General features: G+C 42.0%; 1 protein-coding gene across 6 annotated transcripts in view; it reads left to right on the top strand.

Moving 5' to 3' along the window:
- LOC143924194 (uncharacterized) overlaps positions 1-14,284 on the top strand; it is a 491,712-nt gene that overhangs the window by 453,705 nt on the left and 23,723 nt on the right. For all 6 annotated transcript variants that reach the window (XM_077448346.1, XM_077448344.1, XM_077448348.1 and 3 more), the window contains one exon: positions 2,665-2,707. In XM_077448346.1, the coding sequence (XP_077304472.1) occupies positions 2,665-2,707 (43 nt within the window). The remainder of the gene's footprint in view (positions 1-2,664; positions 2,708-14,284) is intronic.

Raw genomic sequence — 14,284 nt, 5'->3', positions numbered from 1 at the left:
ACCCCAAACACATCTCCAAGATGACCATTGGCTCTGCTAAAGAATCTAAAGTTGATGGACTGGCCAAGCCTGTCTCCAGTCTTAAACCCTATTGAGCATCTGTGGGACACCCTGAAATGGAAGGTGGAGGAGCACAAGGTCTCTACTATCCACCAGCTCTGCAATGTCATCATGGAGAGGTGGAAGAGGACTCCAGTGGCAACATGTGAAGCTCTGGTGGACTCCATGCCCTAGAGGGTTAAGGCAGTGCTAGAAAATAATGGTGGCCACACAAGATATTGACACTTTGGGCCCAATTTGGACATTTTCACTTAGGGGTGTACTCACTTTTGTTGCCAGCGGTTTAGACATTAATGGCTGTGCTGCGACCTGACACAACCTAATTGTAGCAGCGGCAAGCTTCCATCCCTATATATGTTCAACATTCGAAAAGAGAGGGAAATGGGACTTTCAACGAGGCATGTCACTTAGTGAATACTTTGTTCATATTTTTGATTAAATTGTTTATTAAGTAAGCAGTGTCATAAGCAGTGTCAATCTGGGATACAGGACACAATTTACTAAATCTACAGTTATTATACAGAATAAAATACAATATGGTTAGCAATACAAATGCATAAAAACACTCATCCATTCATAAAACCAATAAACATAAGCAATTGCTCATGGTGAGCCAAACTTGTCTGGTAATCAGTTAGATGTATATGTACATTGTACCCCTACCCATTCACCCAAAAAAAATTCAAACGTAAAAACCACAATACACAGTTTTTGACAATTCCTTTATTAAAAATGTCCTGTGATGTCCATCCTTCTTCAATCATGGTGCCGACGGACCCTTTATTTTTTTTAAATAAAGGAATTGTCAAAAACTGTGTATTGTGGTTTTGCATTTTGACACTTTGTGATGTACCCCATACCCATTCACATAGGGGGGCCAGCAAGGAGACACCCAGATTCCGATAAGCCCCCCACCCGCTGACCCCCACAACCAATGGCCAGTGTTGTGGGGATGAGGCCCTTGTTCCCATCAACATGGGGACAAGGGGCTTTGGGGGGGCCCCAGAGCATACTCCCCCTGTGGAGGGTAAGCCGCCTTGTATGATTCAAAATAGGGGGTTCTCGCTTGTCCACAACCTTTCCTGACCTGCCAGGCTGCTTGCTCGAATAAGGGTCTGGTATGGATTTTGGGGGGGCCCCATGCCATTTGTTTTTATTTTGGTGTGGAGATCCCCTTAAAATCCACACCAGACCTGAAGGGCCTTGTATAGGTGTTTGTGGGGACCCCAAACTTTTTTTTTTTATTTTGGCATGGAGTTTCCCTTAATATCTATACCAGATCCAAAGGACCTGGTATGGACTGCGGGGACTCACGCCATTTTTTTCCTCAATTTTTTTATCTATATTCCTTTGATCCGGCAATACATTACAGCCGTGAGCAATTTTAAATTGCATATTTTACTTAAAAAATTTAATTTTGCTGCAGCACAGTAAAACACATGAGACAGATGCGCTACTTTACACGTGTTTCACTTTGAACATTATTAAAATCACTGCTCCTGAAAAAAACGGCCGTTTAAAAAAAATTTGCATTGATACATGTTCCCTGGGGCAGTACCCGGGTCCCCAAATACTTTTTATGGAAATAACTTGCATACAAGCCTTTAAAATTAGCACTTTTGATTTTTCACATTTGTGTCCCATAGTCTTCAACAATGTTCGCATGTTTGCACAAATTTTTTATCTGTTCGCATGTTCTGGTACAAAGCGAACCAGGGGGTGTTTCAGCTGATCCTTTATCGCAAGAGAATCTGGCAGGCTGGTTGTACCCAAGTTGATCGATCGATCAACTTGGTACATTCAGCCTGCTCATTAATGATTCAAATCTAAGCTGGTTCTGATTAAGCCGGCAAATATTTGAACCATGTATGGCCAGTCTTTAGCTCAAAAGATAACAAATGTTTCAACAATCCAAGTCAACAATCCAAAACACAAGACATAAAGGTCCACAAATAATATACGTTTAACACTGTGTGCCAGGTTTGCCTATGCTGCCTTTAGTCTTGATAAATCCCTAGCTGTCATGCTATGACTTCTATACTAAGGCACTGTCCTCGAACAAGTTTGCCATGCCATTTGCTCTGACTTTACTGGCTGCATGCTTGTTTCAGATTTGCTAATTATTAAATATTAACAATAATAAATGTTAAAGAAAGAAGTTTAAAAAAAATGATATACATTAAATATATACTCTTAATATGGTGCTGAACAACTCTCATGCCTCCAATATTAAATATTGGAGTCAAAGACAACCAGACAACTAATATTTTAAGAAGGAGGCTAAGACTATAAAGTTCTTTCAGAACAAGTTTTCATTATACTAAAGCATAAAGAAATGTATTGTACTGTGTCATGGACCCTGGTTCCAATACCATGGTGGTGACCTTTTCCATGCTGTTCCTTTTCCCAACTGTAAACTGAAGTCCTTTACAATTGTTACCATCTTGTGTCAGGACGACTCTAAATACTTGTTTCATTGTTCTCTAAAAGCCTGACAAATGCACCCAAGAAAGATAACTCTGTGTGCTTCTTTTTTAAAATGTCCACATAATGCAAGAAATTACCTCTAACCACTCTGTGTGAACTATTTTCTTCTTTTCGCAGACTGAAAACCTTAATGGAACAAGGCCACAGCATCCAAAGAGCAGTGAGTTAAATTATTTTTCTCCAGCAGTGTTTTGCCACTTTCCACTCAGCTACAATCACGTCTTTGAAATAAAACTTTCTCCTAGCTGGGGAACATAATTAAGTGTCGACGTCTTTAAAGGGCTTGTAGAACCTAATAAAGTAAAACTGTTTTTTTCTTTTGTACAAAGTTTCTTGTTTTATGAAGAGGTCCCTGTATATTTGTACTGTTTGTTGTTTGGTTTTACATTATGTTCCACTGCAGTAATTCTATTATGCTCTCCATATACCAGAGAAGAGTTCATAAATTGGTAGAGCACCCCAAGTAGGAGCCACAAATGAAAAGGGATCCCCCACCCTGCTCAGCCAGGCACACCAAATTCAGGAAGAAGTCCAGCACTTTTTGTGTTTTTTTGAGGCAATACAACTTGAGTGGGGATTAGGGATATTATGGAATGCCCACTTAACTTCAGAAAACTCTTCAGGGACAGCTCTTCCATAATACAGCTATACACAGTCTTTATGTACACTCCTCTTCTTCCAGCACTCACTTGTTTGCAATAAAAACTCAGATGGAATACTTTAAGTGGATCTGGCAAAGCACTCAGCCAGATCAAAGCAAGAACCCTTTGCAGGCAGGGACCCCAGGACCCTTTTAGTTCTGTAGCAAGAAGATCCTCCTAGACTCCACCCTCTACTTCTGGAAACTTCTCAGAGGTTTCAGAGAATGTCAAAAACACTCTACCAGAACAAGACCACCCAATATCTAACATTTCAAATCTCCCCACTCCTTAACCCAAAATGGTTCTGATGCTGAACTCCAGGCAATCAGTTAGTGTATGTTACCATATATTTTTTATATTCCTGATATGTGTATACCGTACCATGTCCTTGTATGAAAAGGTATCCTGTTCTCTTTGTATTTCTGTCTTTGTGTGGAGATCTTGGTGAGCCTGCCAGTCTCTCTACTTTCCGATGTCAAACTGACCACACTAGGCAAAGAAGCACATCCATCCAAGCATGGTCATTTTCCTGGCTGTGCTGGGAACATAGCCTGATTGTCCTCCAGTGGCCAAGACTTGTGATATTCCCCCTGCACAGCTTTTGCCTGGTAAGAACAGAATATCACTCTTTCTCTGCCCTCTGTAGGGATGAGCCGAACACCCTCCGGACCGCAAATTCGCACGAACTGTAGAACCCCATTAAAATCTACGGGACTCGAACGTTCGTAATCAAAAGTGCTAATTTTAAAGGCTAATATGCAAGTTATTGTCCTAAAAGGGTTTGGGGACCTGGCTCCTGCCCCAGGGGACATGTATTAATGCAAAAATAGTTTTAAAAATGGCAGTTTTTTCGGAAACACTGATTTTAATGATGCTTAAAGTGAAAAAAAAGTGAAATATTACTTTAACCACTTAAGCCCCGGACCAATTGTCAGCCTAAGGACCAGAGGTCTTTTTACAATTTCGCACTGCACTGCTGTAACTGGTAATTGCGCAGTCATGCAATGGTATACCCAAACGAAATGTGCGTCCTTTTCTTTCCACAAATAGAGATTTCTTTTGATGGTATTTGATTGCCTCTGCGATTTTAATTTTTTGTGATATAAACAGAAAAAGACCGAAAATTTGTAATAAAAAATATATTTTCTACTTTTTGTTATAAGAAAAATCCAATAAACTTGATTTTAGTCATACATTTAGGCCAAAATGTATTCAGCCACATGTCTTTAGTAAAAAAAAATGTCAATAAGCGTATATGTATTGGTTTGCGCAAGAGTTATAACGTCTACAAACTAGAGTACATTTTCTGGAATTTACACTGCTGTTAATTTATCTAATTTCTTGAGGTGCTAAAATGGCAGGGTAGTACAACCCCCCCCCAAATGACCCCATTTTGGAATGTAGACACCCCAAGCTATTTGCTGAGAGGCATGTTGAGCCCATGGAATATTTTATATTCTGCCACAAGTTGCGGGAATATTACAAACTTTTTTTTTTTTTTTGCACAAAGTTGTCATTAAATTATATATTGCTCACACATGCCATGGGCATTTGTGAAATTACACCCCAAAATACATTCTGCTGCTTCTCCTGAGTACAGGGATAACACATGTGTGGGACTTTTTGGGAGCCTAGCCGCGTACGGGACCCCGAAAACTAAGCAATGCTTTCAGGATTTCTAAGGGCATACATTTTTGATTTCACTCCTCACTACTTATCACTACCTATCACAGTTTTGAAGGCCATAAAATGTCAAGATGGCACAAACCCCCCCACCAAATGACCCCATTTTGGAAAGTAGACATCCCAAGCTATTTGCTGAAAGGCATGTTAAGCCCATTGAATATTTGTTTTGGCGCAAGTGATTGAATAATATCAAAAAATATTTTTTTTTTACAAAAAGTTGTCACTAAACGATATATTGCTCACACATGCCATGGTTATATGTGGAATTGCACCCCAAAATACATTTTGCTGCTTCCCCAAGCTATTTGCTGAGAGTCATGGTGAGTATTTTACAGCTCTCATTTGTTTTTGAAAATGAGGAAAGTAAAGAAAAATTTTTTTTTTCTTTTTTCAATTTTCAAAACTTTGTCAAATAGCTTGGGGTGTCTACTTTTCAAAATGTGGTCATTTGGGGGGGGGGGGGTGTCATCTGGGCATTTCATGGCTTCCCGAAACTGTGATTGGCAGTGAGGTGTGAAATAAAAAATTGTCACCCTTAGCCTGAAGGTGGTGCTTGGATTTTGGGGTCCCGTACGTGGCTAGGCTCCCAAAAAGTTTCACACATGTGGTATCCCCATACTCAGGAGAAGCAACAGAATGTATTTTGGGGTGTCATTTCACATATGCCCATGGCATGCTTGAGCAATACATCATTTAGTGACAACTTTGTGCAAATTTTTTTTTATTTTTCCCGCAATTTGTGCCAAAATATAAAATATTCCATGGACTCGACATGCCTCTTAGCAAATAGCTTGGGGTGTCTACTTTCCAAAATGGGGTAATTTGGGGGGGGGGGGGGTTTGAACTGTCCTAGCATTTTATGCACAACATTTAGAAGCTTATGTCACACATCACCCACTCTTCTAACCACTTGAAGACAAAGCCCTTTCTGACACTTTTTGTTTACATGAAAATTTTTTATTTTTTTTGCAAGAAAATGACGTTGAACCCTCAAACATTATTATTTTAACGCAAAGGCCCTACAGAGTAAAATGGTGGGTGTTGCATTTTTTTTCCCACACAGTATTTGCGCAGCGATTTTTCAATCGCATTTTTATGGGAAAAATACACTTTTTTTAATTTTAATGCACTAAAACACACTATACTGCCCACATTTTTGATGAAATAAAAAAGATGATCTTAGGCCGAGTACATGGATACCAAACACGACATGCTTTAAAATTGCGCACAAACGCGCAGTGGCGATGCACTACATATATTTTTAAAAACCTTTAAAAGCCTTTACAGGTTACCACATTAGAGTTACAGAAGAGATCTACTGCTAAAATTACTGCCCTCGATCTGACCTTTGCAGTGATACCTCACATGCATGGTGCAATTGCTGTTTACATATGACGTCAGACCAATGCTTGCATTCGTCTTTGCGCAAGAGCAGGGGGGGACAGGGGTGCTTTTATTTATTTTTTGATTTTTTTTTTTTAAACTGTTCCTTCCATTTTTTTTATTTTTTTTTTAATCATTTTTATTGTTATCTTAGGGAATGTAAATATCCCCTATGATAGCAATAGGTAGTGACGGGTACTCTTTTTTTGAAAAAATTGGGGTCTATTAGACCCTAGATCTTTCCTCTGCCCTCAAAGCATCTGACCACACTGTTCGGTGTGATAAAATGCTTTCCCAATTTCCCAATGGCGCTGTTTATATCCAGGAGGGGGGGCATTCCCTCCCACTGCTTGTAAAAGCAGTCTAGAGGCTAATTAGCCGCTAAGATTGCTTTTACATGAAAGCCGATCACTGGCTGAAAAGAATGATACCAAGATGATACCTAAACCCACAGGCATCATTCTGATATAACCATTCAAAGTCCAGAAACTTACCAGTACGTTGCTGGTCCTTGTTTGACATATATTGTAATCTTTTTTTTTCATGCAGCCTGTTGGCTGAACGAAAAAAAGAGATTGATCGGTGGGTTTGCCCACCATTAGAATACTTCCCTTCATCTACCCACTTCTAATGGTGGGCATACATGCACCATTTATATATGCCGAAGCATGGGGGCATCCTCCAGCAAAAGTTGCTGTCAAGATAAATGAATCCGCGCTGCAACTGAATGGCGTACCTACTAAGCAAATTATGGTTAACATTAAAACAAAGTAACATTACAGTATAACACATAAAAAACATAGTAAAAAATAAAACTTTTTTTAAGGCAACCTGTGTCTAAAATATATATATGCCAAAGCAAGGGGGGCATCCTTCCGCAAAAAAGTTATGCCGCGTACACACAGTCGGAGTTTTCCATAGGCAAGCCTCCTTCGGAATTTTGACCATAAGTACATGGCATTAGGAGCAAAATCACTCCTCCGCCCCTGCTGCCCCCATGCTTCAGCATATATGCTCTTCTTTTTTTTTTTAACTGTGGTGGTGAAATCACCTCCTACAGCACTGGAGTCACAGTTTTATGTATTGTGGGAGCAAACGCTGTTGCTGTCAAGATAAATAAATCTGCGCTGCAGCTGGATGGCGCACCTAAAAACAAAAAAATGGTTAACAATAAAACACAGTAAACAGTAAAGTATAAAAAAATTACATACCTGAAAAGCAAGCATGATAAAACATAATAAAACATTGCAGAATAGAATACAGTAAAAAAGAGCAACAGTAGAGAGAGAATAGAGAGAGATAGAACAATAAAACAACAACCATTTTTTCTTTTTAATTTTATATTTTTTTGTGTTTTATTTTTTTTCCTTTATTTTTTTTTTTACACTTTTTTTTGTAACTGTAATTGTAACAACTGTAATGGTTCGGGTTTCTCAAAATGCGATGGCATCTTGGGAGACCCTGTGTAAGTGTGTCCTAGCCTGTGAAATGCTGTACCCTATGCTAAAACTTCACTAGTGTGTGGTAACGTTCAAAACATTCACCAATGCAAAGACCAGGATTGTCAGGACAGCGTGGACAATAATAACGGGTTTCATGCCTATATCCGCGCTTGGTACAGGCACGACATCTTCTTTAGGGGGCTCGTTGGGTAGGGGTACTCTGGAGGACATACGGAAAATGCCTCTCATGCAGCCGGCTTACTGCATTTGGTTGGGAATGGTGAGGTGCAGAACCGTCTGGTGACACCTGTGACAATCTCTTCCTGGAATGTAAGGAAGGATAAAGTCCCACCTGAAGCTCTGTATAGCCCATGAGCGTCCAGCAAAAGCAATTGAAATAAGTAAACAGACACTTTTTTGTACCAGCGTCTGGCCTTACGGGCAACTATTGGTCGTTGAGATCCACCCCTCCCATATTCTGGTTATATTCGTGGACACAGAGGGGATTCTCCACAACACCAGTCACCATAGTAATTTGGACTGTCGTGTCTGCATAAAGGGAGGTAAGAACGAAAACATTCTTATTATCCCTCCACTTCATAGCGAGCAAATTATTACACTGCAAGCAGGCTCTCTCCCCCATTCTAAGACGAGAATCTACAAGCCGCTGGGGAATGCCCCGGCGATTAGGTCGCATGGTGCCACATGCTTCAATCTGCTAATCAAACAAATGACTAAACAGTGGCACGCTCATGTAATAATTGTCCACGTACAAGTGGTACCCCTTTCCAAATAAGGGTGACACCAAGTTCCACACTATCTTGCCAGCGCTCCCTATGTAATCTGGGCAGTTCTCTGGCTTTACGTAACTATCTTTTCCCTCATAAACCGTAAAGCTCCATGTATAGCCTGTTGACCTATCACAGAACTTATAGAGCTTGACCCCGTATCTGTCACGCTTGCTGGGAAGGTACTGTTTGAAAGACAAGCGGCCAGAAAATTTAATCAGGGACTCATCAATGCAGACAACTTGATCTGGAATAAACAAGGCTGAAAAACGTTGGTTGAAGTGGTTTATGAGGGGCTGAATTTTGTAGAGCCGATCGTATTCAGGGTCTCCACGAGGACGACAAAGTTCATTGTCGTTGAAGTGCATGAATCACAAGATCTGCTCGTATCATTTCCTGGACATGGGGGCAGATAACACGGGCATATGGTCAATTGGGTGCGTGGAACAATACGTCTGCAACGTCATAAATTTATGTATGCCCACGTTGAGGGAAAGGCTCAGAAAAGTCTTAAATTCGGAAACCGTAATTGGTTTCCAATCTCTGGCAAGGGAAGGCAACTGGGGATTAGCGGCGATGTGTTGACCAGCATAGTTTCAGTTTCCACCTGAATACCGGGTTGGCCAGTGAATGGGGGAAGTACGGGTTCTGCAGAAGTGGTGGGCACCCAATCAGGATTGGCGAATTCTGCAGAAAGGACACTATGGGAACGACGGGCCTGCCTTTGTCTTCTTCTTGGTGGCCGCGGGACACTACTTGTGCTTGTCACCTCGCCAGCTTGAACTGCACTTATGGGACTCGCCACGTTACCAAGTGTTACAGTAGTGCTGGATGTACGTCCAGGGTGTACTAGGCCGCTGGTGCTTGCCAGTTCACCAGAAGGAATAGCGGCACTAGTACTGGCTCTCTGCTCCATATGAGGGACCTGCGGTTCTTGTACCTCAACAACATCAGAAGATCGGGATCGGGTACGCCTGACCTTAGCAGGGACCCTACCTTGGTCACCAGAGCTATCTGTCATGGAGCCACTGTCCTCTACAGGATTGTATTCTGACCCTGAATCTGAGAGATGAGTGACCTCCTCTTCACTATCTGTCATGCTCAGAAGCATGTAGGCCTCTTCACTAGTGTACCTTCGATTTGCCATTTTGGGCTCTAAATTTACTGGTACAACAAGTGAGATTCACAGGTAAAAAAGCACCTAGGCTGTCAGCAACTGTATAAAACGCTACCAAAAAAAACTGTTAGTGATCGCAGGGATCAGACCTGACTCTGCAAATGCTGCAGTTATGTGTGTTGTGTTTTGTAAGTGACAGCGATCAATCGATACTGCACTTGGGTGGGCTGGGCTGGGCGGAGGGGCAAAACGCAGGTGCTAGCAGATATCTGGGCTGATCCTGTTAACAATGCATTTTTTGGAACCCTAAAGTGCTGGGGATGCTAGTATAGATCTGATCAGATCAGATATTGATCTGTTCAGCTACTATACCGCTAAGGGAGGTGTATGCTTTGTGCGTGGGTGTTAGCAGTACTGGCACTAACCTGACACTGCCTGGGGCGACGCAGACCCTATCTGACCCTAAAACCCAATTGATATCTGGCGATCAGGGGGTTAAACCTGGTAATAAATGGTGGGTGCCCTGATGCTATAAAAAGCAAACTAACTGACCAGCGTCACCCGTAACACTTATACTGTGATCACTGGTGAAAGGGTTAACTAGGTGCAATCAGGGGGTTAAAACCTTTATTAGGTAATATATGGGGGTACCTGACGCTATATAAAAACCTGACGGGGAACCTAAATAACTAACTGGCTAACCAGCGTCACCAGTGACACTTATACGGTGATCACTGGTGAAAGGGTTAACTCTAGGGGCAACCAGGGGGTTAAAACCGTTATTAGGTTGTACATGGGGGTACCTAACGCTATAAAACCTGGCGGTGAACCTTAAAAAATAACAGGCTAGCTAGCGGCACCAGTGACACTAATGCAGCGATCAGAAAAACGATTGCTTAGTGACACTGGCAAAAGGGGGTGAAAGGGTTACCTGGAGGGCAGTCAAGGAGTTAAACCTTTATTGGGGGGGTAGGGGGCTACCCTGGATCTAAAGGGGCCTAAAGCTAACTGCCCTGACACTTTTTACAGTCACAAATGACACTAAATGCAGTGATCAGTAAATAAATGACCACTGCAATCAGTGACACTGTGACTGGGAGGGCAGGGGATGATCTGGGGGGTGATCGGGGGGTGACTGGGGGGTGAAAAGTGTGCATATGTGTCACTGTACTGTTGGTGTACTTACTTGGATGTCTTCTATCCTCACTGTTCCAGTCAAAAAGACTGCCACGAGGAGAGTGACATCATTTCTCCTGCCTGTGTTTACAGTTCACAGGCAGGGGAAGCTTCTCATTCGCCAGGAGCGATCGTGAGGGGTTGGCCAGAAATCAATGGCCGCCCCCTCATCACGGATCGCTCCTGAAGTGAAACGGACCACCGACGCCAGAGGGAGGGGGTCCGATTGGAGGTACAGGTACGTGCATGTGCCTGTCTGTGCCATTGTGCCGACGTATATATACAGGCGGCGGTCCTTAAGTCGTTAAATATCGTGCCTGGGGGTTGTCTATAGTATGCCTGTGAAGTGGCATGTGTTTCCCGTGGTGTTTAGAACAGTCCCAGCACAAAATTACATTTCTAACGGAAAAAAAGTAATTTAAAACTGCTTGCGGTTTTAATGTAATGTCTGGTTCGGCAATATGGATGAAAATCATTGAGAAAAATGGCATTGGTAGCCCCCCTGCCCATTACCAGCCCCTTTGGGTCTTGTATGGATATTAAGGGGAACCCCGTACTCAAATTAAAAAAAGGAAAGGCGTGGGGCCCCCAGGCCCTATATACTCAGAACAGCAGTATACAGGCGGTGCAAACAAGGCAGGGACTGTGTAATTTTGTTGTGTTAAGTAGAATCTGTTTGTAATTTTGAACTCGTACATTTTTAAAGTGTAGCTCCAGTCAAAAAATCTATTTTTAAGCTTTTTGGAAAACATAGGGAAGGGTTATTGTCCCTCTATAGTTTTATTTTGCCGTCCATCTTTTTTCATCTCACTTCTTGTTGTCTCCTTCTGTTTTCAAGTAGGAGACATTTGTAAGTTGGATGTTTGAAAGTAGGGGCCTGCCCTATATGCTCTGCAGAAATTTGGGCCTAAGGTGTTGATGTTGCCACAACACTGTAAGCCCTCAAAGTGACTCTTGGTGGGCACTGGAACGCCCTGCTGTGAACTATTATATCAAGAATTGTAATTACATGCCATTGTTGAACAGTGGTAGAAAAATTGGGCCTGTTGTGGTGGTGGTGGTGCCACAACACTGTTACTCTCGGTAGGCGCTGGAACGGGCCCTGCTGTGAAATATTATATCAAGAATTGTAATTACATTCACCTGTTAAACAGAGGTTGAACAATTGTGCCTTAGGCACTGGGCACCCTGCAATACCTCACATAAACTCTAGTTGGAGAGCAGGAATGAGCCCTGCTGCAAAGTATTGCATCAAAAATTGTAATTACACACCCCTGTTAAACGGGGGCTTAAAAATTGGGCCTTAGGCACTGGTGCTGGTGCCACAACACTGCAACCACTCACAAATATTGTAGTTGAGCGCAGCAACGAACCCTCCTGCAAAAAATATTGCACCAAAATTGTAATTACACGCCCCTGTTAAACAGGGCTTAGAAATCGGGCCTTAGGCACTGGTGCTGGTGCCACAACACTGCAACCACTCACAAATATTGTATTTGAGTGCAGCAACAAACCCTCCTCCAAAATATTGCCACGACACTGCAACTCCCGCACAGATACTCTAGTTTGAGTGCAGGAATGAGCCCTACTGCAAAGTATTGCATCAAAAATTGTAATTACATGCCACTGTTAAACAGGGGCTGAAAAATTGGGCCTTAGCCACTGGTGGCGGCGCCCAGAACCAAAAATGTTCCTCCAAGCTATCAGCAGGGTCATTGAGGAGGAAGAGGATAGTCGGTCAGCATAACAAGATAGTCACTCAGCATCAGCATAGGCAGTCTTGAAGGGATCTGACATTTCAAAAAAAATGATTCGGTTACATCAGCTTCAGGTGCTTGGTAGCTGATGGTGATCCAAGACTGATTCATCTTTATGAAGGTCAGTCGATCAACTGAGTCGGTGGACAAGTGCACCCTGTGATCGGTTACAAAGCCTCCAGCAGCACTGAATGTGCGTTCCAAAAGAACGCTGGATGCAGGACAGGCCAGTAGCTCAATTGCATACTGTGCAAGCTCTGGCCAGTGATCCATCCTCAAGACCCAGTAACCCAGAGGATTTTCAGTGGGAAAGTTGTCCAAGTCTGACCTTGCCCCTAGGTATTCCTGCACCATGTAAATCAGGCGCTGGTGATGGTTGCTGGAACCGATCATACTTTGGGGCTGCGGACTAAAAAATTGTCTGAACGCATCAGTCAGACCGCCATCTTCTCCATGGCTCCTTCTGTGACTGACCGAAGCCTCAGCAACACGTTGTCCAGGACCAGGAATTTGTAGCCTCCCAGTCATCAGCAACTTGATTGGTTTCTATACGTGTTTAGGTCAGAACTAATAATCTAGTATTTGTAAGAAGGGCTGGTGTGACTTTTAGGTGTCATTCATAGGCTCCCATGGAATGCTTCCTGGCAAGGGACTATGCCTAGGCCAAGAAGTGCAATCTGGGAAAATGTATCATCAGTCTGCTGCAAGCAGGAGGAAGCGTTCCCTCTGTCTCCTTTCTCCCAGTTATCACTCAGACACTAATATCCGTACAACTCCCAAGCATTAAATTATATTTTCTTTTTATTGTTTAGTAGTCTGTACCATTGAATACAAGTCAAGAGACATCCTACATTCATATAGTATATAATATGCTGCTTCCATTCTAGCATTTCTTTTTCCCTACATATGCAAATGACAGAAAGGAAAGAAATAGGGTAAATAAATACATTTTGGGATTATAACCCTGCTCTTTACCCATTGTTTGTGAGTACCACTTTCAGAACTTTCCTGTATTACCACCTGCAGGAAAAACCTGGCACTGAAACTCAAAAATAAATATGTAAGGATTCTCTATGAAGTCTTTTCTGATTTTAAAAATTGGACACAGTCCAACAATCAAATATCCTGCTGTAGCTGATCAAGGAGGCCCAGGTGGAGGACTGCTTTGTGATATTAAATCGAGAGGTGAGAGTCTTTGGTGGAATGTGAATTATCAGCTGTAAGCAAAGACAGGGTAGAGATAAATCAGGTGGTATGTTTCTTGTGTTTTCTAGAGCATGCTTAAAAAAAGATCCCTTTATTGGTTCAGTTCTTATCCCGGAAGGAAACAAATAGAACAAAGAGAGGAATAACTACTCAAACTCATCTTTTATTTTCTGTCATTAAATCCACTGGAGTCCATTTATCTAAACTGTGAAAGCATGAAAGAAAGTATACACATTGACTCTCATTACATTCCCATGTGTGCTTCATGTAATTCTGTACCATTCATCAAGGCATGATATGGATAATTATGCTGTTTAGAAATGCTCATTTGAGGTTTTACACCCAGGAAAAGAAGTTCAAAATGTATTCTGTACCGCAAACTTATATTCATCATATACATATGAATAAACTGTCTTCAGTGTGAAAAAGTGTCATATTATGCTCGGTCTCATGGATAGTTTATATATATACTTATATGCCTTTGAAAGAGTAGTGAAGGCCGAATTTGCCTGGGTTCTGTTCGCTAAGGGTTTGGTAAACC

This window comes from Lithobates pipiens, unplaced genomic scaffold, assembly GCF_037356315.1.
Source record: "Lithobates pipiens isolate NorthernLeopardFrog02 unplaced genomic scaffold, aLitPip1_a1.2 Scaffold_22, whole genome shotgun sequence".
Taxonomy (NCBI): domain Eukaryota; kingdom Metazoa; phylum Chordata; class Amphibia; order Anura; family Ranidae; genus Lithobates; species Lithobates pipiens.
Note: the sequence above shows the minus strand (reverse complement) of the source record. Positions and strands in the feature narration are given on the sequence as shown.